At 50.7% G+C, this 26,118-nt stretch overlaps 1 protein-coding gene across 1 annotated transcript in view; it reads left to right on the top strand.

Annotated features, from left to right (window-relative positions):
- Nucleotides 1-25,383, top strand: part of JAM3 (junctional adhesion molecule 3) — a 31,709-nt gene extending 6,326 nt beyond the window's left edge. Inside the window, exons 2-9 of the mRNA XM_042034308.1 lie at nucleotides 16,449-16,514; nucleotides 17,318-17,431; nucleotides 18,240-18,392; nucleotides 18,593-18,795; nucleotides 19,064-19,163; nucleotides 20,155-20,284; nucleotides 21,610-21,664; nucleotides 22,284-25,383. Coding sequence (XP_041890242.1) covers nucleotides 16,449-16,514; nucleotides 17,318-17,431; nucleotides 18,240-18,392; nucleotides 18,593-18,795; nucleotides 19,064-19,163; nucleotides 20,155-20,284; nucleotides 21,610-21,664; nucleotides 22,284-22,319 — 857 coding nt within the window. The 3' untranslated portion in view covers nucleotides 22,320-25,383. The remainder of the gene's footprint in view (nucleotides 1-16,448; nucleotides 16,515-17,317; nucleotides 17,432-18,239; nucleotides 18,393-18,592; nucleotides 18,796-19,063; nucleotides 19,164-20,154; nucleotides 20,285-21,609; nucleotides 21,665-22,283) is intronic.
- Nucleotides 25,384-26,118: the final 735 nt, after the last annotated feature.

The following is a 26,118-nucleotide window of genomic DNA, read 5'->3' as shown; positions in this document are numbered from 1 at the left end:
TCCTGCCACTTCTCATCCCTCCGGGGTGGCTGTGTGTTCTCTCAGACCTCGAGTGGAGGTGGCTGCACAGCAGAGAACTTAATGATTTTGTCAGTGTGTAAATGTACAAGGCTCTGCTTGATCTTTCAGCCCCAAAATCACCCATGGAGACAGCATTTTTTGTTTTGCCAGGATGTTATCCTTGGAAAACAGAGGTTTGATGGATGTTGCTGCTGTTACAAACAGCTTCTGTTCACGGCTGTTTGCGGGGGGCTGACAAAAAAAAAAAGAGAAAGAAAAAGCAAAAACTCACTGTCCCAATTTGTGCCCTCGCTCACTGGAAGCTCCGTGAAAGATGAACTCATGGTGCTGTCAGGCTGCCATGAAGATGAGGAGCGTTCCTGGGAATATGGGATGGTAACTGGCTGCGTGAATCGCGGCGCTGGAAAGAGCCCCAGTGTCCACAGCAGCTTTTCCCATGTACCCCAGGGTCCATTAAGGAGATTGCTGCCTGCTAATGGACTTCCTCCTGAGGCTCTGGCTGCTGACACTCTCCTGAATGATTTCCGGCAGCTCACGCAGCAGGGAAGGTGTTGCAAAGTCCTGCAGCTCTTGCTGCTTCTGTGAAATAGCTTTTATCCCCTCAAAGGAAACTTACCAACAGCTATTTTTAGTACACACTTAAATCTCTGCTTTAATATTTTTCTTCTGTATTGATCTTCAGCAAAAGCTGGGAGATAAATATTTCTTTATACCCACCACGTTGTTTGGAGATGGTTATTTTTAGAGCCTGGAAAACATCCGCTCTGTGCGAGAGAGGGCCTGGGCATCTTGGAAGGGGAAGAAGTCCCAGCTCTGTGCTCTGGACCTCTGGACTAGCCCTGGCTTCCCCAGCCTGTGGGAGGCCTTGGGGGAAGAGGTTGTTGAGGTGTTTAGATACCAACAAAGTGGAAGGAGTAATGCACCCCCCGTTAGTGTGATTGCTCTGTGCTTTGCTGGCGGGATTGGAGACACGAGCCATGGAACAGGTTGGCTTCACCCACCACGGATCTCCTTGTTGATTTAGAGGCTCCTACAGCACAGGAGGTGCTGGTTTCCCTCCCTCTGTGCTTTTAGCTGCTCTGCTGAGGTTGCACGTAGTGTACGTGGATGGGGCTGCTCTGATTTCGCAGGGAGGCGATGGCTTATCTCCTTCAGAGCTGATGGAGTTGCCTTTGAACTGGCAGAGTGCCTTGTAATTGCCTCCCGAGCCTCGTGGGCTCTCCCTCAAGCAGACCTGGCTGTTTGAGTTGGTAAACATCCTCCTGGAGCTGGTGTTTTCCCTTCATTTTGGCCAGTTTTCAGCATCCCATAAATCTCAGGGCAGCACGGAGCTCTGCCTGCCAGAGCTGCCTCGCATGTGCTGGAGAGGAGTTTACACCAGGTACCAACCCCTCTCTTCTGCCATCAGAAATGCTCTGGTGGGCCTTGCCGACACACAGCTGTCCTCTCCCATGCAGCAGGGCGAGAGGAGCCCTTTGAAGTCCGTGCTGGGGCTGGCAGCAGTTCCTGAGGCACCCCAGTACCCCCCTCTCCCCCTGCCAACTGCTCCTCGGGTTCTCCGAGCCAACAGCTGAGCCACGATCAGGGCTGATCATGCTGCAGGGCTGGGGCTTTGCCAGGGGGCAGAGGGGACTCCAGATTCCAGTTTGTTCCTGAGCATGGGAGGATCTGGGGGCTCTTTCCCCATGTCCCAAGGCGTGATCATCGCCCACCAGCATCCCGCTGTTGGTACACAATAGGGATTGTTCTCCCCGCCTGGGCAGGCTCCTGGTGTTCTGCTGCAGGCTCCTTGATCCTCCTCTTTCTGCAAATATTTGGAACAGATCCTGTTTGGCTGTTTTGACAGTTTGACTCAGCTATTAAATGACAAAGGGAAGCTGGACTCAGGTTCACCGTGGTTACAAGCAGCTCTACAAAGAGGGGAGATGAGGGTCAAATTCAGACACGGGGCTGTGTGGGAGAGGTCCTGGCCTCAAGGCTTAGTCCTGGAGCAGGGTTGGATGCAGTAGCTCTGCAAGGGGATCCCTAACCTTGCTGGCCATGACACTGCGCAGTCCCGAGGAGAGTGTGGATTTGGAGTGACAAATATGGCATAATTCTGGCTGCTTCCATATTTCCCAAGAGCTTTTCAATTCCTGGCTCATCCTCGGTCACTGCTGAGGCACACATGCCATGAGTCTCACATCTGTCACTCAGCTCCGTGTCCTGGACATGAGGCAAAGACTCTCTTGGCTCCAAAGGCTTCCCTCTTTCCTCCCTCCCGAGTTTCCTCTTGGTGTCTGTGTCCCTCACTGAGAAGCAGTAGCTCCTTCAAAGAAATGCAAGGAAGCCCGTTTGCAGAATTTACAGCTGCTTCCCCAGGCTTGAGTGTCCTCCTCTTTAAGAGCAAGCTTTTAAGCATGTTCTTAAGTGGGAAGATAAGTGGTGTTACAATCCTTTCATCTTCTGGCTCAGAGCAGGCTGGAGATCACTGATAAGGGGATGACAGCACGAGGAAGATGCATAGGCACCTTTGGATTTAATTCCTACTTTGCAAGGCAGTCTTTAAAGCACATCTCGGGTGGGAGCAGAGGCTGGTAAAATAAAGCTGGGCCTCCCCTTCTCAGCATATGTCTTTTCCTCATGTCTCTGAGGCAGATCCTCTGTGTGTGCCAGCAGAGCCGGCACAGACTGAGCCGGGTTCTCCGTTCCTGAGCCCTCCTTCTGCTGCTGACATTCGAGGGACTTGGCTGGGGCTGTCTCTAGACACTGTTTCGGCTGGTGGTTTCATTTGCACATTTCTTTTTCTTGCGGCAGTCCTTAAAGCACATTTGAGCTGTGCTTTAAACAGGGCTGCGCTCGCAGCCTCGCACGTGATGGGCTGAGATGCATTCCTGTGCCAGGGCCTGCGAGACAGCACCCTCAGCCTCACGTGGGTGGGAGTCTTCAGACCCCTCTTGAACAAACCCTGCATTCAGCTCCAGAATTCCTGCCTTAGCCCTTCGTCTGCTGGCTGAAACAGGTGGCAAGCATGTGCCTGTGAGGGTCTGTACTGGGGGTGGTCCTCAAGGTCAGCTGTATCCAGCCCACATTCCTGCTGCATCCCCCCACCTCACCTTCTGGCCCAGCTGGCCCTGGGCCACCCAGCCCAGAGGTTCCTGGCTACGTCCACGCGCTGCTTGTGGCAAACAAACCACTTGAAGGTGGGGTGTCTGTGGGCCAAGCCTGCCCCAGCCTGCTGCCTGCTCCTCCGAGGGAATTGGGGGAAAGTGGCTGGGGCAGAACGTGTCAGACACTCGCCAGCACCCCAGGGCACACACACTGAGCATCCACGTCCTGGGGATGGCTCCAGAGCAGCTCCAGAGGCTGCTCCACAGCAGGACATTCCACAGGCTCTGCTGGGAGCGGTGGAGTTGGCGAACTCCTGGCCACGCCAGACCTAGGAACAGAGGGAAGAGTGGAGCTGTTTGAGCCAGGGAGTTCCTTGGCAGGGTTTTGGCACAGTCTGCAGGCGAGCACGATCCAGAGGAGGCAGTGCCTCGTGCCCAGAGAAGCCCAGATCCAGGTGCTGCTGTGGATTTTCCAAATGCCTCCTCCTGTTCTCAGGGATTTCTGCTCGCAGCTCACTGCGTGGTGCCAAGTCTTTCACAGACGAGGCTACAAACCTTCCCACAGCAAGCCCCATCTCTCTGCCCCTCAGGCTCTCTCTGGGGAGCTGCTGCAGCTGGGCAGGGCTGGCTCTGCCACCCCGGACTTGCATCCCAGCCCCAAGTGTGAGCAGAGGCTGCTGCTCCCTCTTGGATCAGCTCCCAGTGCCTCTGCACCTCGCTGTTACTCAGCACTTTTCCCTGACAGGGAATTAAGTAGGATTTCTAGGTCATTGTGGGGCTGTCAGGAGGAATCGTCTCCTGTAGACCTCATTATCAAGGCTCTTTCTGCAATGCCAGACTTCAGAACAATTGCAGCCTGGTTCCCTAAACACTGGCTAATGAGACAGAGCTGTTAGCAGCAGTTTGCTAAATAAAGGCTGTTTCTGCCTGAGACAGAATAGAGCCAGACGGGATTTTCTTAGCTGTCTCTCACTCAGAAGGTATTTCAAAGGACCCCGAATAAAATAATGAGGTAAATGTTGCTCTCGTGGTCAGTGCTTGATGCTAGTGCCAGGTGCTTCCCCACAGCAGGGACTTAAGGTAACTTGTGCTCAAGAAACCCAGAATCCTCTCCTTGGTTTCAGGGTATCCTGATTATCTACCTGAGCTCCTTTGTCCTGCTGTGACAGTGACTTGCTGCTCGGTGGATGAGCTGGGTGCTGACCTCCGTTTCCTTGGGTGTCACAGGAGGATATTCTGTGATCCCCAGCTTGCAGCAAAGCTTGCCCAGCATTCACACATGTGGCTTTGGGGAGGCAAGGGGTCCAGCAGCTGAGCAGGAGGGACAAGTGTGACAAGTGTGTGGCAGCTTTTGAAAGGAGCTGGGGGGGTGCAGCCTGCCCAGAGGAGACAGGTGAGATCTCAGCTTGTGTCTGGGTGCTGAGCAGAGGGGATGCAGCCCCCACCTGGGTAATGTGAAGCCAGCTGACTTCTGTTGATATGCCTGTAATGAGATTTTTCATCCTACCTCTCTTCCTGTTGCCACAAAGGCCTGGATTAAAGATAAACTCTGGAGCGTGATGGGATGAGTCCTTGCCTCTGGCTGGAGCAGGCACAGGAGAGCTGGGGAGTATTACCTGTCCAGTTTGCAGGTCTGTTTGAAGAGGTGCTTTGATGTGGTAGTGGGCGTCCATGGAAGGTAAACGGTGTCTAGACAGGTTTTTCTCACTCTCTTGGTATCTCTGAGGCAGCAGGAACGGTGCCAAACAGGCTGAACGGCTCCAGAAGCAGAGCTATTTCTAGGAAGATGGAAAATGGTTCTTCAGGAGAATCCAGGATAGCTCTCGCTGGACCCCGGTTGAACTTCTTGCAGGTGGAACCTGGATCACTTAATTGCAGGTAGATGCTGCTAAGAGTGAGCAAAAGGAGGTCCAGGAGGTGGCCAGTGTGTTTCCAGTGAGCTGGCACAGCAGAGAGGTCCAGGAGAGGTCCATTGACCAGTGCTGTGGCCAGCAGGTTGGGAATCCAGGACGACCCAGTCGATTTTGGCAGCAGCAGGGTGCTGAGGGAAGACTCCCTCGGTCTGGCTAACTGATGAGTGCCAGGACTTGCCCAGCAGAGCTGGCCTGTGTGCCCAGTGACCACTGCAGCGGTGGGGCCGTGGCTGTGGGAGGGAAGGCGAAGGCAGGCCGGGATCTGGAGAGACTTGTCACTGGCTGGCAAGCGCTGCTCTCAGCGCTGTCTCTGATATGCCATCTCCCCGGGCTGTTTGGGAGGGGAAGTGGAGACTGGATTCAAATGCCTATTGTCTGTCCTTCGGCTGGGAGCAGAGCCAGCAGAGAGAGAGGCGCTGGCAGCATCTGATACAGGGGGCAGATGTGAGGGGAAGCACACTCATCCGTGAAACGCTGGCGCTGGGATTTTCAAAGGAGCCTCAAAGGTTAAGTGCCATGTGCTGGAATGCGTACATGAAGGTCAGGAGAGAAATCCGGGGCTCCTGGGATTCCTGCAGGGCTGGGGGAAGCTTTTTGCAGGCAGCTCTTGCCACGGGGACCAGGCCCTGTGCAGCATCTGTGTGCTGCCAGGACTCCTGCTGCCCTGGGCCCCAGCTGTTCCAGCGTGGCCATGAGGAGGGCAAAGCCACACCGTGCCAGGTTTAGTGTCACCTGGGAAGCTTCAGAGGAGCTCAGGTAAGCTCAGCCTGGCTCCCCTCTCCTGTGGGCAGCTGCCGGGTTCTGCAGCAGGGGCTGGGAGCTGAGCGCTTCCCGACCCTGCCCGGCCTCTCCCCCTGCCAGAGCAGGGCTCGGCCACGGGTTCCAAGCAGAGCTGGAAACCTGGCACGGGGGCACGGAGCAGCCAAGAGCCCAGCTTGCTCCTCTGTGTCAGGGCTGGCTTCTGTAGTGCTGTGGGGAGTGCAAATATGTTCCCAATCTGTTTGCCTCACTGACACGACTCCAAGACACACAGGGAACAGATACACTGACCAAGAAGGGGCCATTGTTACAGGGACCTTCCTGACTGTGGCTCCGCTGTGCTTCATCCCCAGCATCCACAGAGCCCAATCCTCCCGGGTCCCCAGCCTGACCTGCACGTTAGCACAGGCAAGCCAGGGGTTCTCTCCTGCTTTATTCAGTTTGTCCATCCATGTGCCCTGATCTGGCCTTCTGATTTCTGTGCTGATGTCTGGCAAGCAGGTATTAAATCAGGCTGTAGATAAAAGGAGACGAGCGTTGCCTCCCTGAGAACCAGCCCAGACATCCAGTGACACATTGCTAATTGCAGCCAGGCAGACAGATAGCAGTGCTGGAGGCTGAGCAGCCAGGAGCCACGGGAAGGCACTGATGGGCTGATGGACAGGTTGGGGTTTTGGCCAAGGAGGAATGAAGGCCCCAAGAAAAGCAGAGAAGAGGAAGGGAGTTACCTCATTTGTTTCCAGCAGGGCTGTCCTCTGAGAGGTATTTCCTTAAGCTTTACACAGTCCGAATTTAGTTGCAACTTTTATGAACAATAAAGGCTTCCATGGTTTCCCTCGGAGGAACTGGAACGAATCCAAATAGATTTTAGTGCTGAGAAGCAGGTCCTGTTACTAATGTCAGCCTAATCACTTCTTTCGATCTCCTTCCCACCTTTTTTGCCATTCATCCTCTAGGGCCTCCAGGCAAGTTACCAAGTCCAGTCTACTCTTCTTAGCTGTTTCTGACTTTGCAGCCTGCCCTTGCTGTTTAGGGTCTGTGAGGGCATTTAATATGCCTGCCCCAGGCTGGGGTGGGGACTGTCCCCATGCCTCAGGAGAGAGCTGGCGCTGTGACACGAAGCCTGGAGGAGCTGGCAGGACAGTGGCACAGAGCTGAGCTGAACCAGGGACCAGCATGTGCTGCTGGGGCTGTGTCTCCCTGGGAAAAGGGCCTCTGACCAGGACTCAACTGGGAGCATTCAGCTGAGAAAATTCTCTGCTAAAAATAGCAGCAGATGATGTTTAAGGAGAAAAACAAGTCAGGGTCTGGGAGAAGTTGGTTCCCAGATACATGGCTAATTCAACTCCCCCAAGACAAGTAATCTTTTAACCCCTCCGTGCCAAGGCTCCTTTCTGCTCTAATAAACAAACTTGCCCTGGTCAGGAATCCAGGCTGGGACGAGCCAGGATGGGTTTTGTCCTCTTCGCTGTGACACAGCATTAGTCCCTTCCCTCTCCCCCTGCTCATTTATGGCAGCATCTTCCTAATAGCTCTCTGTGTCACCCTTTTCATCCTTATCTGTCCCTGACTTCACTGGGGCTCCCTTTAATTCCCCGGCTGCACTTCCTAAGGAAATAATCTCCCCTGAACCCTGCGGCGCTCCTCCCCGTGCAGGTTGGCAGCCTGTGCTCGGGCTGATGTTCACAAGGGAAGTCTTTTCAGATCTGCTTCTGTGATCCAGGGCTGCCCCTAAAATCACATCTCCGGGCCTGCACATGGCTCGCTGAGCGCCTTTTCCCCCTTGTGTGGCTGCGTCCTTTGTTCTGACAGATTCGCTGCAAAGCTTCAAAGCTGCCTGGCGGAGGCTGGCCCCACCTCTCCTGCCTGGAATGACGGCAGTGGGATCAGGGGCTCCTGGTCGGCTCACAGGCAGCCGGGGATGTTCCCTGGGTGCCTGCAGTCAGGCTCCTGCAGCGTTCATTTGTGCGTGTTTTGTGCGGCGCATTAGCGAGACAATTGCGGTTTGTACCCGGGGCTAGAATTACACACGCGCGGAGAAAAGGCAAAAATTACACTGTAAAATTGGAGGAAATGTTCTTAAAACGAGAGCTGCTTTCAGTCTTGTCATAAATGATTTCTCTGTGTGCTTGCTCACGCCCTCTTCTGTTCCCTTCTCCAGCCTACTCCCGGCTCTTGGCTCTGATGACTGCTGCTCTCTTCCCAACTCCCTTTTTCCACAGGAAGATGACATGGTTGGTCTTCGATAAGCAGAACCTCAGATCCGTGTTTTGCTGGTCAAGCTCTAGGATGGAGGAGAAGGAAGGATCAGGAGATTAGAGTCACAGACAGAGGAATAGAGGATTATAGGCTAAACCCCTGCAAGTCTCTGTATTGATGGTTGGGACACAGCCAGACACTAAGGAGCATTGCAAAGCCTGGTGCTGATAGCATATCCGCTTATTTCCTGTCTTTGCATTGCAGGCAGCTTCTGAGATGTGTGTCCTCATCAAAAGCCAGGGTCAGGCAGGTACCGAGCATCCCAGCTCCTGGGGAAGTCAAATACCTGCTGAGATCAAGTCTGTGCCTCGGCTGGCGTTCAGCCTGGAAAACGTCACCGTGGCTTATGAGATTCTCAGCAATCCTTGAGTCAAATTCCCACACGAGCCAAAAATAAAGGAACTTGCCCCTTTTCCTGTTGCAGTTCATTCCCTCTCCCTGACGCTGGCCATAGATCCCTGTCACGTCTCGCTGACCCCACTCCGTCCTGGATTTCATTCCTCAGCATCTGTCTGCTGCCAGGAGAGTCCTGCTGGGAGGAAGGGAGAGGACAGCAGGAAGACCATTGCCCCTGGCTCTTGTGACAGTTATATGCTGGTTCCCTCCCACTTTGCACTAATTTGGTACCAGCATCTGCCACTTTGGGGAGGAAGGGGACTTGCTGAAGTGAGAAATAACGTAGGATGTGCCTGCATGGCACTTCTTAGGGCTGGCTACGGAAACAATGGAAGGCAAGTGGGAATAGGCAGGAAGGGTTGGTTTCAAATCTGCCCTGTGCAAAGGTTCCCACTGCTCTCCAGTGCTCACCATCTTTGTTCCTGGGATTTGCTGCTGCAGGGCGTTCTCATCTGGTGAGCGGGTCACAGCGTGGCGTAGCCCCTGCTGCCTGAGACAGCGTGTGCCTTTGCTCTTCCTGTGATTTCCATTCCTCATTTTTTTCCTCCAGTGAACTGGAACTGTACATCCTCGCTGAGTTACAGGGGACGCTGAGTTTGAAGGGACTGAGGCTCAGCTGAGAAATGTACAGCACTTGGGTAGATGGAAATGATGGGGAAACACTGCATGGGAGACCCTGGGCTTCCTCAGGGTTCCAGGGGCTCAGCCAGCTGTATCCCTGCGGTTTTCATGCCCTAAAGCAGAGGTGGGGATGAGCTGCCCTCCTGGGATCTCCTCATGTCCCATTTTTGGCACTTATTTCCCTGGTGTTGGCTGTGAGCCAGCCCAGTTTGAAGGTGTAATTAGGCTGCCTCTTTGTTAATGAAAATGGCAAGACCAGAGCTGAGCACGTTGTGGCTGGTTTGATGCATTCCTGGCCAAGTGGTCTGGATTTCTCCTCTGGTTTTTGTCAAAACCTTGGTGCAGCTGTAAGGAGGAGCTCTCCCACCTCAGAACCACACAGCAAGGCCACCTGCCCCTGTTTTTCCTTCCTGGAGAGTCAGCCTAACACTGGAAGTCCAAAGCATCTGTGTGAGGGGCTTGACCCCAGAGGCCAGCAGCAGGGCAAAGAAATGCTCTGGGCAGGACTTAACCCCCTGGCAGAAGCTCCATGCCCCATTCCCTGTTGCTCACACAAGCAAAATAAGACTTTCAGTTCAGCCTCAAGTTTCTTGGGAAGGGAGAAGCAATTCCAGAATGCAGGGGATGATAGTAACAGCTTTCCTGTTCATGTTTCCTTTCTGTTCCCGCTCCACCACCCTTCATCCCAGATTCTGAGGGGCAAATTGCAGCTCTTTCCATCTTCTCTCTGAGCTGAAGCTGGCCTGAAGTATGTTCCAGAAAGATGCAATCTGACATGCTGGAAGCTCTGGAGCCCTTGCTGCTTCCATCCTAATCTCTTTTAAGTATTAGGTATTAGTCATCCGCGCAAATATTGCTTCCTCCCGACTCGTGCGTACAGTCAGTCCTTCCCAGGAGAAGAGCCAGAAACTGGGCATGAGCTTGGGAAAACAGGAGAGCTAGACCCAGATCAGGCACAGATTAAGATGTTGGGCAAGGCTTGTCCAGCCACATCTGCAGGGTATTAAATGTCCATCTTCTCCTTGATGGCAGCAGTGTGTGGGTCCCTTTGTGGGGCTGCTGCCTCCAGGCACGTCTGTTGGGACAGAGGAAACCCCATTTTAATAAAATGGGGTCGTTTCTGTGAAGGGGCAGATCTGCAGGACCTTAACATCTCATCTCTACCCACGCTGCAGTGCCACAGCAAGCGAAGGTTGTGAAACTCTGAGCTGCAGAAGCCCTGATCAGATGATGATTTGAGATTGTCAGTCTGCAGCTGCACCCCAACGTGACGAAACCAGGCTCGGGGAAACCATCAGAAAGCTCTGTGTGGTCTTCACAGGCAACACCTACGCTTCCCTGCCTGCCTGGGAGAGAGGAGGAGTGTTTGGCTACAGAAGGAGCTGCTTTGCTGAGAGGCTTTTGACCTAAGAGGGTTCCGTATCTCCTTGAGAGCAACCTGTTCTACTCCTCAGGGTGGGTGTGCTTTGCTGTCTGGTTAGGAAGTAGAACAGTAAATCCTCCTGTCCAAAAGAAAAAAAAAAAATAAAAGAAAAACAAGAAAATAAGGAGGAGGAAAGAAAAAGCTAAAATGAAAAGGAAGCAAAAAGCCTGTGTGCATGGCCTGGGTGCTAATGAGCCCTCTCTGCAGCAAATGCAGTCAGGTCTTTAAGGTCCCAGTTTAAGTGAGGAGATTTAAATCAGGAGATTTAAACAGGTTAGGATTTCATTCCAGAACTGCACGTACCCTGTTTGAAGTCAGGCATCTCCTCACCTTCTGTACTGGTAAGCAGGAAGAGAGTGAATTAAGGGCAAAATCCCAAGTTCTTACATCTTCAGATGAATGCAAATACCCGGTGGTGTTCCACAGAGCTTCATCCTGTGGGGTCCTGGTCCTGCTGGGACCACCAGAGACCCCCTCATGACCGGCGTTTTAGAGAGAGTGCCACAAGCGAGCTCCCTAAGAGAGGAGGAAAGCAAAGCCAGAGCCACGTGGATGCCAAACACTGCCCTGTAAGGGTGCATTTGCCTTCTCTGGGTTGATCGTGCCTCGTGTTCCCTGCCCAGGCAGGCACATCTCTGTTGGGAGGTGTCTATCAGAGAGCTGGCACCCTTTTAGCTGAGCAGTACAAGCCATGCATCTAAAATAAGTCATGCTGGTTTATGATAGCTGGTAAAAATAAAGCCTTACTAGCACAAGCAGCTATAACAGCACAGAGGATTTACGACTGAGTGGGTTTTTTCCAGGGTGGGCTGGCCACAGTCTGGTGATGGCCTTTTTATAACCGTTATCAGCTCCCACACAGACCAGGTCCATCTGTTACTTAATTTGAACGGAGACACTCCTAAGCTTTTGTTCACTAATCTCTCGCTGCACATCTCCATTGTTCTCCAGCAGGGCTGCCCACCCCGGAGTCAAGGCTGAGCTCAGGGAGGTGCCATGGAAAAACATGGGGTAAAAAAAGGCACGCTGGGGTCACTGGGCAGACGTGGCCCATCCTCCTGCCTGCTCCCTTCTATCAGCTCCAAGGGGCTTTCGACCTGCCACGGGGATGCAAACACACCAGCAGCTCCTTGGGCTGGAGGAGAGGAGTGGAAGTTGTGACTGAGTGCTACAAAACATTTGTTCATCCCTTATAAAGCCAGGCTTTATGTGTCACAAGTACATTTGCTATTCCTGAAGTTCTCCACAAAGACAGTTAGACAAAGAAAGCCCAAAAAACTTCACCGAGAAGTGCCTAAGCCACTCTGGTCTCTCATTTCTGTGCCACGCTGTGCTGTCTGTCCTGCCCCACCTGGCACAAGTCTGATTGTGGAATTGCAACGAGACACGCTGGGAATAGAGAAGAGGGGGGATAAAGAGCCTGCAGCACTGGGAGACAAAAGGATGGATATTTCCAGGCAGATGGTCAGATGTTCCTGAAAGGGCTTATGGTGATTTCCTCAGAATAAGCTGAGGGCAGAAACCCAGCCTCCCCTCTCCGTGTCTTACCCAGCCCATCTCTGCGTGGCTTCCTCCGCTCTTCCTCTGGAGATTTCCCACACATTGCACAGTCAGCTTCCTCACTGCTGCACACACCCCCCTGGAGAGGCAGGGACAGTCCTGGGGTCAGCCTGGCTGCCCTCCCAGCTCCCCTGTGCTGCTCTGTGCCTGGGCTGTGCTGTCCTTGTCACCGCCGCTCCCGGCACCAAGGATGGGTGGATGCTCCAGGGGCACCTCCAGACGGGCAGCCCCGAGCGTGTTGACGTGCAGAGGGTTCAGCTAACATGTTTTAACACCCCACAACATATCACTCACTGCTGCTGCGCTGAGTAACCACCCAGAAAGTGGAGATGCTTAACAAGGCATGTGGTTTATCGCAGCGTTCCCACATGGCTTAGGCACGCTTTGAATTGCAAATGGAGCAAGGGCTTAGTGATGATGGACACCTCGAGCAAGGCATATTTTTGTTGCTTTGGTGGGCAGGTGTTTAAATACAGCTGCGTGGTTTTGTACTGCCTGTGCCTGACAGTGCATTAGCTAAAATTACTGTCTCTGATAACTGCGATCGCGGCATCGAGCGACGCTGCAGCGCAGGATGCTGCCAGCAACTTCTCCCAAACTCTTTCCTGGTCATCCTCTCACTTTCCCTCTTAACACAGTGCCTCACCTCTTCTTCAGATTTCTGCCTAGAGCTTTCAAACAGACATCAAGGAAGGAGGTGGAAGGTCAGGCTTGGCTTTGAACAGTAGAAAGGAGGTTCAACACAGAGTTGCCTATAAAGCTGCTTTTTTTTCTTCAGGATAGCATTTTAAAATGATTCAGATACCATGAGTCACAGTAACAAGCATGGGCTGGATCTCCTTAGTTGAAAAAAAAAAAAAAGTGCCATAAGAATATGCTATAGACTTCAGTGCCTTGTCCTGGATTCTATTTTGGAGAACTGATGACATTTGGGATTCAACCATATGTCTGGCTGAGTCTGCAGCACATACAGAGCTGGTAGGTATGCAGGGGGGTAGAACATACAGATCTGGTAGGATTTGGGATTTTGCAGCCTATAGAGACCTGGTAGGAACTGGGAGATGTGGCACGTACGGATCTGGTGGGAATGCAGGGATGTGGAACATACGGCTGTGATGAGTGCCTGTGCTGTGGCACACATGCTGCTCTGGAAAGGGAATGCAATTCCAGCTGTTCTCCAACCCGGGGTGCTGAGGCCTTTGAAGTGAGATTTACATAACACAAACCCTTTGCTGCTTATTTGTGCTGGGCTGGAAGGAGCCTAAAGGAACACCTTTGAAATACTCCTTTTAGAAGGTGGCTTAAGCACCAATGATGATTTCACACAAAACAAAACAAAGAGACAACCTTTGCCAACAGAGCAAAGTTCTAGAAGGGCATTCCTCTCTTGCTGTACAGTCCGTATGGTCACTTCAGGTTTTTGTTTTGCTCTTCTGTCACCTTCTTTTAATTTAGAACATGCTACTTGCAGTGTTCTGCTACACAGAGAGGAATAAATCTGCCTGAGCAGTGATTTAAGCAGCCACATTGATCTCTGCCCAAGGTCAATACATGTAATAATGCCAGAACCTCTGCCACAGTCTCCAAGGACTCAGCTTCTGTCTAAAATTTGTTGTCATCTTGCTTTGTGCCTGAGGGATAGACCTGAATCTCTTGTGTTTAATGGGTGAGAAAAAGCCTGCTGTGAGCAATTTCTGAGAAACGAGACGGGGCTGGAGTCTGACAGAGCCCCACTGTCTTGGAGTGAATATTTCTAGGGCCATAACTCCCTCAGAGCCACACCACTCTGTGGTTTTACTGTCCCCACCTTCAACTGAACTGATACTCTGAACTACAGCAGATGTAGGACTGCTGCCATGTCTATTTGATGGGACAGCATTTTTCTGGGAAAAGATACTGTGCAAGCAGGAATCCATAACAAAACTAAAACTGGTCCAGAGCAGGAGGCCAGCCAGCATCCCTCAGATCAGCTCAGTGCTCAGACCTGGGCTCTCAGTTAAATTCTTGGTCCCAGAAGCAGCAGTCTCACAGCAGAGATAATCAAATGCCTTGTTTCACTGTTGCTGGAAACGTGTCCAAAGATTTCAAAAGGATTTTCCCAAAATTGTGCCGTGTCTTCTGGGGATGAACAACTCCCATGCTCTGGGGGTTTGCTGGGATCAGTGGAATCTGTTCATGCTCCCGAGGATCAGAGCCCCAGCCAGAACACCTGGAGGATCAAAGGACTTTTTACAAGAGCACGTAGTGTCAGGACAAGGGGGAATGGATTCAAACTGGAAGAGAGCAGGAATACATTGGATATCAGGACAAATTCCTCCCTGAGAGGATGGGGAGGCTCTGGCACCGGGTGCCCAGAGCAGCTGTGGCTGCTCCTGGATCCCTGGAACTGTCCCAGGCCAGGCTGGACAGGACCTGGAGCACCGTGGGACAGTGGGAGGTGTCCCTGCCCATGGCAGGGAGTGGCACTGGATGGGCTTTGAGGTCCCTTCCAACCTGAACTATTCCATTATTCTGTGATGAACAGAGGGAAGGGAAAGCGTTGGCATCGTGTGGCACAATTCCCTCCTGTCAGGGGGTAGGTCTGGAAGCAGAAATTCTGATGAAAATGGACTCTGCTTCAAAACAGACTTGAAGAAATTACTGCTTAGACCAGCTCGTGGCTGGAAGGAGCCAAAGTCCAGAGTGCTCTCAGCTCAGTTCAGTATTGGATTTCTCCCAAATGCTGCGTGACCGTCTCCAGTGCAGAAGGGAGAAGGGTGGAAAAGTCCTGCTAGGAGCAGTTTTGGCTGGGCCAGCTATTAGTTAGCATCAGCTGGTGGCTTTTGTGTGAGAAACAATTATTTTGGACACAAAGGCAGCTTTCTAAACCTTGCCAATCTCCAGCTCTCCCTGGTGGTCTTTGGGGTATCAGCACCGGGGCTCCCAGGAAAGGGTCAGCTTTTAGCAGACAGCGAGGGGTAGGAACCAGCAGGGAACATTGCAGCATTGCTGGAAGGATTTTAGGTCTTGAAGGCCCTCAGGCTTTCAGTGGGAGTGACTTTGCAGCTCTCGGGTGTTTCTCAGCCTGCTGCCTTGCCACTCCACCAGAGGGACGTTGTCCCTGCACTGTCAATCTCTGCCCAAAAGCTATCCCCCCCGAAAGCCAGCTCAGGAATTTCCAGCTATGTCATGAAGCTGGCAATCATTTCTTTCTCCACATCTCCGTTCAGCTGCCTTTTCTGCTTTCTATCCGTGTTTGTTATGGCTTTTTACTCTTAACCTTTAGCTACATTTCATGTCACTGGGGTAGTGTTGTCCATCATTTTTAACCTGCTGTTTGATCGGTGCCCAGTGAGCTCAGTGGGCATCTCCCTTAGCTTTCCACAAGCTCCTGATGGGATTGGTCACAGCAGAGCTGCTTATGTGGCCATGGCAGGCTCCTGCAGCTGATTATTTTGGCACTGACTGTAGTTTGGAACCTCCTCCAGCCTGGTTTGGGAACACCAAAGTCTGACTGAGAGAAGGAGAGCCAGAACACCCAGAACAACAGAACATTCCAGAATATCCTCTGTCTGCTTCACTTTCCTCTTCCAGGGAGCTCCCTGCTTGTTTCCCTCTCCCTCTGGAGAGTTGTTGGTGAATTGGGCATCCAGCAGAGCGCGAGCGCTGTTGATACCTGCTCTGGTGGAATGCGCAGCAGAAGGGACATGGAAGGCAGATTTTTCAAACTACAATAATATGCAGAAGAGGGAAGATGACTGGATTAATTGGGAACACTTTGGTGCCCAGAGCAGGAAGGGAACAAGCAAGTTTGTGTTATAAGGAGCCTCACAGCGTTGCATGGCTGAGCTTTCACCCCAGTGGGGGTCTGGCTGGGGCTCTACCCAAAGAGCTGAACTCCTGTTTTCTCCTGAATCACAGTCCTCTCATGATTTACTGCCTCACATTTCACATCACCACACCTGCAATACTTGCCAATATAATCTGCATTTGTTAGAGGCCAGGCCTGGCCCCTTTCATCTCCCAGGAACTGACCGGATCTCTGCAGCTTGGTCTGCTTCCTGTCTTTTCCTGACCATCAAGTTAATTTTCAAAATAAAACTTTCACTCCTGCATTATCACAGTTCCTTTCCCATCTAAACAAGCACAAGACACAAGGAAATGGCTCGTGCTGGCACTGCCTTTGTGCCATTATGTTAATCCTCCTCTTTAATTGCTACTTCCAACAATTATACTTTCCTGTATTTACACCACAACTCCTAAATAAACTCAGTCCTGCTGGCGCTGTGCTGGCAGCCAGGAAGAGGTTTTATCTGGGGAAGTCAGTCCTCGGAGCTGGCCAGGATGATTTCTCAGCAGGCAGCCTTTTCCTAGCTGGGTGACTTATGAGCTGTGCAATTTCTTATTACCTTCTGTTTGTTTTTCCAGGCTGCAGACTCTTGGCTGTGGAGCTGACATCCAGCAACACCAAGCCCGTGGTGCAGGAATTCCAAAGTGAGTGCTGCCTGTGCTGCCTCGGGATTCACATCAGGCCAAACAACGGAGGGAAATTTGGCTGATTGGTCACTGGCTCCTTGGGACTACGAGAGCCTGGGACTCAGAGAAGTGCCTAAGAATATGTCTGTATCTCCCAGTTTTAAATGGTTTCTTGAGGTCCCCTGCAAGCCACTGGCATTGCAAAGTCTCTGCCTAAGTGCTTTTTTGAACTGGGTCCCAAAAGAAGGAAAAGCAGTTGTCTTGCAATTAATACACAGAGAGAGAAATTTATATTTTCTCTTGGCCCTCCTACAGACGTGCCCTGGGACACTGGGAAGGCACCTTCCAGCCCTGCTGGGGTGCCCTGTTCTGCAGGGGAGATGGGATGCCAGTGCCAGCTGCAAAGGGGAGAGGGTTTGCTGGGTTTATGCCCAGGAGTCACGGTGCCAGTGCACCCCCAGGCACTGCCCAGGGAGATGCTGCATCCCTGACTCACGCTGTGGCTCTGCTCAGCAGCAGGACAGGGCTGTGGGCTCACCCTGACAAAAGGTTTTGTTTGCCATGAGCCGCAGCCTGCAGAGGACAGGGTGTTCATTTCTCTCCATAGTTGATATCTGTTGGACTATTATTTTTGCTGGCCAAAATCCATCTTCCAATAGCTCCTGGAACCCAGCAGCGTTTCTGTTTGTGAGGCAGATGAAAGAGAAGGCTCTGCTTTGTGGGCAGCATCTCCTAATAAAACACTGAGTGAGAGAGCTCAAAGCAGAGCAAAAATACAGCTGCTTCCTATTAATCTGGATTGCCTTCATTTCTCCTGCTAGGTGTCGAGCTGTCCTGCATCATTAAATCCATAGCGACGCCAGATCCCAGAATCGAGTGGAAGAAAATCCGAGATGGAGAAACCTCTTACGTGTTTTTTGACAACAAAATGCAGGGTACGAAGATTGCTTGTTCTCAGGTCTCCAAAACAGCTTTCCAAACAGATTTCAGGAACAGTACAATGGGAAGCAAACAAACCTGTTAAAGGCAGGAGCCCTGGCTGGCTGGCTGCTTTCCTCTGGAGCAGAGCTCAGCAGCTGAAGTGCAGGATGGAGAGGGAGCAGGATGTTCTTTGCTCCCTGCCTCATTATTGGCAGGTCACAGTAGGGAGCCACAGGGAGCTCCAGTGAGATCCTGGCTAGGAGATATTTTTTAGGTAAGGAAGGAATGCTGCAGCTTCCCTTCTGTGGGTCCCAGTGTGGTCACTGGGTGTCTGAGCTCTCGGGACCAGGCACTGACCCCTCCTGACTTCCCATATAACATCTGAGGGCTCCACCTGCACCTCAGCAGGGATCAGTGCTCTCTGCTGAGGCAGCACAGGGATCTGCAGCATCCTGGGAGCATTAGGAGCAACCTCCTTGGGTTGATGGGGAAACTCCAGTGCCAGTAGTGCTTCACTCCATCTGGAATTACTCCAGCACTTCAGATGGGACCAAGAGCCACATCCAAATGAATCTTCCAAAGGAGGCAAGGCCTGGGGCTGTCTTGGAAGTTCGGTTTTGCCACAGTTTTTGAGGTTTGGAGTGGTGGAGTGCTTTCCAGTTCATCCTCTTACGTGGCTGGCAGCTTTGGTTTCCTTTGGGGCTTTCAAGCATCGAGTTCCTTTGACTCTGGAAAAGCCAGAGATCAACTGCTTAATTTATACACCCAAAATGAGTCTGTGTGATCCCCCTGATGTCTTCCTTCCTCTTTCCTGTGTGTCAGGAGACTTTGTGACTCGGGCAGAGATTCTGAGCCGGACGTCCCTGGTGATCAAGAACACCACGAGGATGGACACGGCCACGTACCGCTGCGAGGTGGCCGCACCCTCTGACACCAAAACCATCGATGAGATAAACATCCAGCTCACAGTCCAAGGTATCAAACCCAGAACCTCTGCTACCGGAGCAGAAGGGGCTGTGGCGACCTCCGGAGTCCAGTCAGTGCCACTCTGGGAGGTTTAAAACCAGCTGGGAATAATGGAAAGTTTTGACGGCTCTGCCTAAGGAAGCACAGAATTCGGAAATGATTTAGTCCTGCTCAGCAGTGCCGCTCACCTGGTTTGTGTCTTCCCACAGTGAAACCCATGACTCCCAGATGCTCTGTGCCTAAAGCTGTCCCTGTTGGCAAGTCAGCCTCTCTTCACTGCCACGAGAACGAAGGTTTCCCCAAGTCCACCTACAGCTGGTACCGCAACAGCGAACCTCTGTCACCCGATGCCAAATCCAGCAGCAAATCCCACAACTCCTCCTACACCCTGAACCCCGCCACAGGCACTCTGGTAATGCCCTGACAGATCTAATCAAGGCTGGTTTGGCTGGACAGGTTGTCTTTAAGGTTGCTTGTAAATTCAGAAAAACATTGCCTGGCTTTCAAGGAAGGAATAATTTGAAGAAGGTGAGGTGTTCCAGGGTCTGGGCGAGTTGGGAGAGGGAAGATGGATGGAAGAAGATCTTAGCAGAGATGTATTTTTGTACACATTTTTCTACCCTCACAGTGCCTTGTTTCTCATGTCACATCCCTTCCCTTTATCTCTTTTCCCTCCCCAGGTTTTCCATGCAGTGCACAAAGGTGACACAGGGCGTTACTCCTGCATAGCAACAAACGATGCTGGCTTTGCCAAGTGTGAGGAGCAGGAGATGGAAGTCTGTGAGTGGCTCTCTGTACAGTTTTCATCAGTGCTGTTGATACATCACCATAAATAAATTGCCATCTGCGGGGGCTTTGGGTGGTTCTGGACGGTCGGGACGGACGGAGACGAGAGATCTCTGAAGTCAGATCTTGGAACATGCGGTTTATTGCAAAGGGCGTGGGTGCAGGGGCACTGCTTAGAGCTGCCAGACTCAGCTCGGAGCAGGCCCAAGAGAGCAAGAGAGTAAGTAAAGAGAGAGAGAGAGAGCAAGAGAGGAATGAGAGTGAAGAAGTGAGAGAGAGTGTAGTAAGAGAGAGTAAGAGTGTCTGAAGTCCTGGTTACAATACAATAAATCATCTTCTGTACTGAATATTCTAATTGTCACTAACCAATCTAATACAAGATACAAATCCTATAGCATTTACATACAGCCTATAAGAGTTCTTACATTACCATAGAGTGTTACATCTTAACTTCTAAAAACTACTCTTTGGACCCCTTCTGCTGAGCTAGTAGGGTCTGCTCTGACCCTTGGACCTGCCTGCAAGCAGAGGGTATTGTTCCATCAAGAGGGGATTACCTTCAGTTGGCCATACCATTGTTTTCCAGTTGTTCAGTAACTAAGATTTGGTATTTCAAAGGTGGCTTTCATTTCGATGTCGCTTATAGTTTTCATATTCCCAAAATCTTTTGTCAGGCAATCATATTTATAAGGCTTTCCTGTTTCATCTTCCCCAACAGCCATCACCATCAGGAATGAGGGGGGACACCCTACAGCGTTAAGTCTTCCCTGCTTTCTCATAGCCCCAGACATAAAGAGATAAAAATAATCTGAAAATTCAGGGAAACATCAGATCATGAACAGATTCAATCTCCAAATCGGGGACTCACTGATTCCCTATGAACTGTTGCTTAAAATATTTGGGAGATGTCATTTTAGTGTGTGTGAAGCTGGAAAGTTGCTGCTGCCTTAAAGAAACACTGGGTGCTGCTGTCTCTCTTTGCCAGATGACCTCAATATTGGTGGGATAATCGGGGGAGTCCTGGTGGTCCTTGCAGTTCTGGTGCTCATCACCCTTGGGATCTGCTGTGCCTACAGAAGGGGATACTTTGCAAATGGCAAAGAGAGTGGGGAAAGGTAAGCTGGGCTTCTTGGACAAGTCCCTGCACCCTCAGGTAGCATGGAGGAGGCTGAAGGGTGCCAAAAATTAGTGGCTGAAAGGAATTTTAATGCCCAATTCCCCACCAAAGTCCACAGGCCAAGCCAGTCCTTGAGACATCCAATGCCCTGCTGTAAAACCCTGCAGCACCCAGGTTTATTTCATGCAATCATCACAGAATCCCAGAGTGGGATTGGGACCTTGAAGATCACCCAGCTCCTGCCACGAACAGGGACACCTTTCTCTGGACCAGGCTGCTCAGGGCTCCATCCAGCCTGGCCTTGGACACTTCCAGGGATGAATGGCATTTTCATAAGGGAGAATCGTGGTGTGGCTGCCGACAGCAGCCAGAGGATGGGAGCTGTGCTCTGATCTCCTCATCCTTTGCTTGGGGAAGGGGGCCCAGCACCAGTAAATGCCTGCAGGTGTTTGTCCAATAGCTCATGTGCTGTTGGCATAACGAGGTCCATGGTTTGATGATCACAGCTCACTGCACAATTATTCTGAAGCATCAGGACATGCATAGGGAATGGAAGCAGCAGAGCAGGCTCTCTACAGGAAATCTCACTAGTTGTGAGGACCTAAATTTGGGATGAAAAACAGCCGTTTCAGAGCGCACATTAAAATGTTAAGAACAACAGCATTAGCATCAGAGACAAGCCTCGATGTCCTTACAGAGTCTGGAGAGGAGATAATATATGCAAAGCCAAGATTCTCGCCAGATAGATTTGTTCTGTGCTAAATGTTGTTTTTCAGCACAAGTCCTGTCTTGTTTTTCTCTTTGGTTTCGTTTGTTTTTCAGAAAAAGCTCTAAATATTCCATTTAAATGCAGCTGAGGGTTGGCATACACTGGACTTGACAGTCGTGTATAAATCCTGAGTTCCTGTGGGATTGCAAACAAGTGGTGCTTCCTTATAACTAAGAAAAATGCTGGAGGCTTCTGGCAGTGAAGGATTAAAATGAACTTTATAATTGCCACAGGAAACAGAGCAGGAGGCACAGAAAGGCAGTGATAGGCACCAGAGCAGGAGAGCCCAGGAAAGAATCAGTTTATCTCTTTGCAGAGTCTTAGGGAAACACACAGCAATCTTTTTACCCTGTGCTGAAGGGGAATTTAGAAAAAATGCCAGTCATGGCAAATGATGGAATAAACACCGACTTCTCATTTGAGAAACACACTGGGTTTCGCTCTGCTTGCTTCTCACTCAGCTGCTCCTCCTCATTTCCCTCTTTCCCAGCACCTCCCCTCCAAAATCCTGCAGGCTTCCTGTCCCAGAAATGAGATTTTCCCTTTTCTTCCAGCTACAAGACTCCAGCAAAGCCTGATGGCGTCAACTATATCCGGACAGATGATGAGGTAACAACAAATGATTTGCATTTACCATCTCTGTCAGGAGAGGAAGAGGGTGGGCAGAGGACGAGTCGCTTTTAGGGCCTACAGACTTTCTGAGAGTGGGCTCCACTCTGAAGCAAGGCTGGGGAACAGAGGGAAAGCAGAAGGGTGAAGGCTGAGTCATTTCCTTAGAAATGATGAACAGTTTAAGTTGCCTGAAGTGGCTGATGCCAGGAGCTATCAGAGGCAGCTCTGCTCTGAGTTATCTCGTGGCTTGACCCCCTTAGGGTGAGTTCTGTTGGATTAAGTGGGCAGGACGTGATGCTTTTACGAGAGATTTGTATTTTGGGATTTGAGTGGGTCACTGAGCTTAAGAGCAGAAAAAGCCTCTCCCATTAGCAGAGATACTGACGGGGGAATGAGAAAGTCTCCTGCCACGCCTTGGTGTGTGAGGAGGACGGGAGGAGGAGCACCTGGCCAGTGGAATTGGTGCCTCCCTCTCCTTCCCAGTGGGAAATGGGAGCTGCCAGGGCAGAATCCTCATGGTTACACAGCTTGGATCTACTTTTTGGGGGCAGCAGGAGCAGAGAGCTGCCTGGAAAGCTGCTGGATCCTTCCTGCATCCCAAACTGTTTCGTTGCAGGGTGACTTCAGACACAAGTCTTCATTTGTCATCTAAGACGCCAAAAGAAAATTGCAAACCAGCAAAAGCGAGTGTGAAAATACCTCCTCCAGGAACTCAAAGCAAGAGCAAGAGATTAATTAAGTGCGCTTGGAAGAGTTTGGAACACACAAGAACTTGATAGCTAGCTATCTGTATATCTTTTTTTTCTTTGCCAAAGTTTAAAGTAACTCCTCACTGCCCAACTCGCGTCTCCCCTGCCTCCGGAGATACCACCAGGATCACCCAAACCTGTCCTTGGACTAAGGAAAGGTTTTACTCCTTCCCAAGAGACTGGGCTGTGGAAGTTTGTGGAATTGCCTTCTCTTTGTGCTGCAGGGACACAGCCACAATGTGCAAACCGAGCAGGGGCACAGCATTAGGTAAACGTGTGGTAGACATTACTGGTAATGTGTTACTAGGAGACAAAAAAAGGTGCTGATGCGGCAGTAGATGGACTTCAAAGAGTGAGATTTATCCATGCAAAGGGGGATTTCCTCCCAGCAGCTCATTGCCCAGGCCTGGCTGGTGACTTTTCCTCATCTGTGATTGTCTTGTGCTTGGCTCTGACTGCTCAGGTGCACAGGGGTGTCTCTGCCCAGCCACCAGTGACAGTGAAAACACCACGAATGCCCTCAGCCCTTCTGTAACCGTCCCCAGTTGCTGTTATTTGTAGTGGGTTGACCCTGGCCAGGTGCCTGGTGCCCACTAAGTCACTCTATCACTCCCTTTCCCTTTGGGACAGGGGAGAGAGCAAGATGGAGAACAGCCAGCAGGGTGAGAGAAAGCAGTTTTATTACAGTAAAAGAAAAAGAATAAGCAGAGATCTGCGCACGGAAAAGCTGAAGGGAAGAAAGGTCAGTGGCTGCTCGCCATCAGCAGCGATGTTCGGGCACTTCCCAGGAAGCAGGGCTTCAGCACACGGAGCGGATGCTCCGGAAGGCAAACATGGGAAGCTCATGAATGCCCCCCCCCTTCCTCCTCTTTCTCTCAGCTTCTATATCTGAGCTGATGTCATATGGTGTGGAAAATCCCTTGGGTTGGTTTGGGTTGGTTTGGGTCAGCTGCTGGCCTGGCTGTGTCCCCTGCCAGGATCTTGCCCACTGCCATCCCCTGTGAGGGGGGAAGGAATGTCAGAGGGGCAGCGCTGCTGGGCAGTGGCCAAAACACTGCTCTGTTCTCAGCACCCTGCCAGCTACCAGCGCAGAGCACAGCTGGGAGGGCTGCAGGCTTTACCTCAGTCAGACCCAACACATTCTCTAACACGACCCCCAGGGCAGGGGCATCGCCTCTGCTCCCTGCTTTGCAGAGCTCCTTGCTCGCAGGTAACCCCTCATTCTAATCTGCACAAAGCAGGCTTGGCTCCTGAGTCTTTCCGTGGGGAAAGAGGCTTAGAGGGGAGGCAGAGAACCAGTGCTAAGACATCCCTTTCAGGAAAATTAAAGCCAAATAATTTCCTGGGCTAAGATTGCCATAAAAGGTACCGAGAGATCCTCCAGCTTTTTTTACCTTCTCCGTTTATTTTGTAAAACCCCTCCTTCTAAATTTTTTGCAAAGATCTATTTTGATTACTTCAGAAAAGGTAACATTTCTATTTAAAAGTGTAAATACGTGATGCCAGCAGTGTTTGAGTAACGGAGCTATTTTTTTACTGTTGAAGCTACAAGAGAGGAGCTCACACGTTGCTATAGTATGGCACTGTCAGAGCATATCAGTATTAATGCAAAGTGTAATAAAAAGCTGCAGGTGGAACAGCATCTCTTTCCTCTTCAGCCAGCTTCAGCCATTTCCTTGTCACAAGAGGTCTTACCAGACACAGAACAGTCACTCAGGGATAGTTTTTGTAAATTTATGGCAGGAGCTATCAACTTTTTTAATATGAAAAAAGAAAAACCTTTTCTTGCCGGTGACCAACACTTTGTTTTTGTTGTTGCAAGAAAGATCCAGGGATGGCTTTTGGACTCAGTTCCAAAGAGGTGACAGAGTGACTTCAGTGTTTGCTGCCCCTCTGCAAGTTCCCTAAAGCACTAACACAATGTGACAGCTACAGCAGGTTTAAGCCACATGGCCAAGGCCACCGTTTCTGGGGTTGGGAAAGCAAAAGCTCAACACAGAAGCACTTTCATAGTGTCAGCTGAAATTTTTCTCTAGATGGTAAAGGAAAAAGAAAAAAAAAAAAAACAAACCAACCAAATTTGGTTCTCTTGGCTTTAGAGAATGATTGGGAACACGTGTTTCCCAAAATATCCGTGTTGATAGCATTGGACAGCATTGGGTGAGACCAGGCTGCAAGATGTGGATGCAACACTAGGACTGTGCTGTGGTTTAAGAAGTTTTTTAATGTAGCAGAATTTAGTGTTCTTGTATTTCCAATATAAATTGAGTTGTCTTAACTTTTCCTGTATACAGCATTTTGGATACTTGACGATTTGGACTGTCGGTGTTATTTTTTAGTGTTCTGCTTGACTCTGTTTCCTAGAGCCCTCGCTGGACATGCCATTGCTGCATTTGTTTTGCCTAAACAAAGCATTGCCACTCGTCCCTTTGCCAGGCAAAGTAAAGACAAGGATGGGGCAGCCCTAAGCAGATGTTCTCTGTGTAACTCACACGTCACCACTGCTCTTCTGCAGCTTCTCTCTGGTTACTTTCTTCATGCCAGCTCTTCAGCCAAGCCACCCAGAACCGATTGCTGCCTCTAATTGTTCTGACATTCCTTTGCACCCTGTGGGTATCCACTGCTCCTCCTCTGTGCTGCTTTCAGGGTACCTGCAAGAAGGGAGAGAGGAAAAGGTTGAACCAGGGGAGCTCTGGGCACTCTGGGAGCACAGTCTGCAGTCCCACCAAAGGCAGCCTTCGTGTGACAAACCAGCAGAGCTGAGAATCCAAACTCCTTTTTTTTTCCATTCTGAAATGCACAGTGGCATCTCTAACGAGAGAAAGGGGAGTTGATCCCCCCCATGCAGCTCCTGAGAGCTGACAGATGGAATTCATTGTATCATTGTGAATAATATTCAGGTTTGTACTAATGTATTACGTTTAACTTTGCCAAGAATGTTTTACATAAATACCAAGCTGTAAAGCATTCTTGTAGGGCGTTTTGTTTGGGCTTGGTGGTGTTTTTCAAACAGCCAAATTATGAGAAGCTCCTGTTTTCAATTCAGTGAAATAAGGGAAAGGCTCTCCTGTCAGAGCACTCACTCACAGTGGGACGGAGGTGACACAAAGTCCAAGGTACGTGGCTGTTTATCAGTTAATTCTTGGACATTTGTTCCTGGCTCTCTAGAAAAGACAGGTTAGAACTCACAGGGCTCATCTCAGATACTGCTCGAGGACAAAACAAAAAGTAGGAAATAAACTATCCCAATTTACCATTCAGAGTGGTAAAATAATCGCTTAAGGCAGGAGAGAGGGTACAAAAATAAATGGTTTGGCCACAGCTGACCATCGCTTAAGCCAAAGCCATTCCATACATCCTCTGCTCTCTGACTTTGGTTTTGGGAATAAAGTTTAACCTCACTTGAAGGGTACTCTGATCTTCAAAAGAGAGTGAGGAAAGTGGAGGCAAATGATGGCATTCCAGTGCAGGAGGCAAGTGCCTCTGTTTCCACTCCTGCAGCAAATCCTGCTCTGTGCCTGGGGTTCGTGTCTGAGTTAGACAAAGCAGCAGGAATAAAACAGATCCCAGCTCCCAGTTTCAATGAAATCTAGGCCATGAGCTCTGTGATAAAAGTTAACAACAGAAGAACTCCAGTGAGGTGCATGTGGCCATCGGGGAGACTCAGGAAGGGTCGGATTTACCCAGGATATTTATGATAAA

This window comes from Corvus kubaryi, unplaced genomic scaffold, assembly GCF_017639235.1.
Source record: "Corvus kubaryi isolate FWS band 111438036 unplaced genomic scaffold, C.kubaryi_AGA036_p1.0 37367, whole genome shotgun sequence".
Lineage (NCBI taxonomy): Eukaryota > Metazoa > Chordata > Aves > Passeriformes > Corvidae > Corvus > Corvus kubaryi.
The sequence above is the reverse complement of the archived record's forward strand: the minus strand, read 5'-3'. Positions and strand labels throughout refer to the sequence as shown.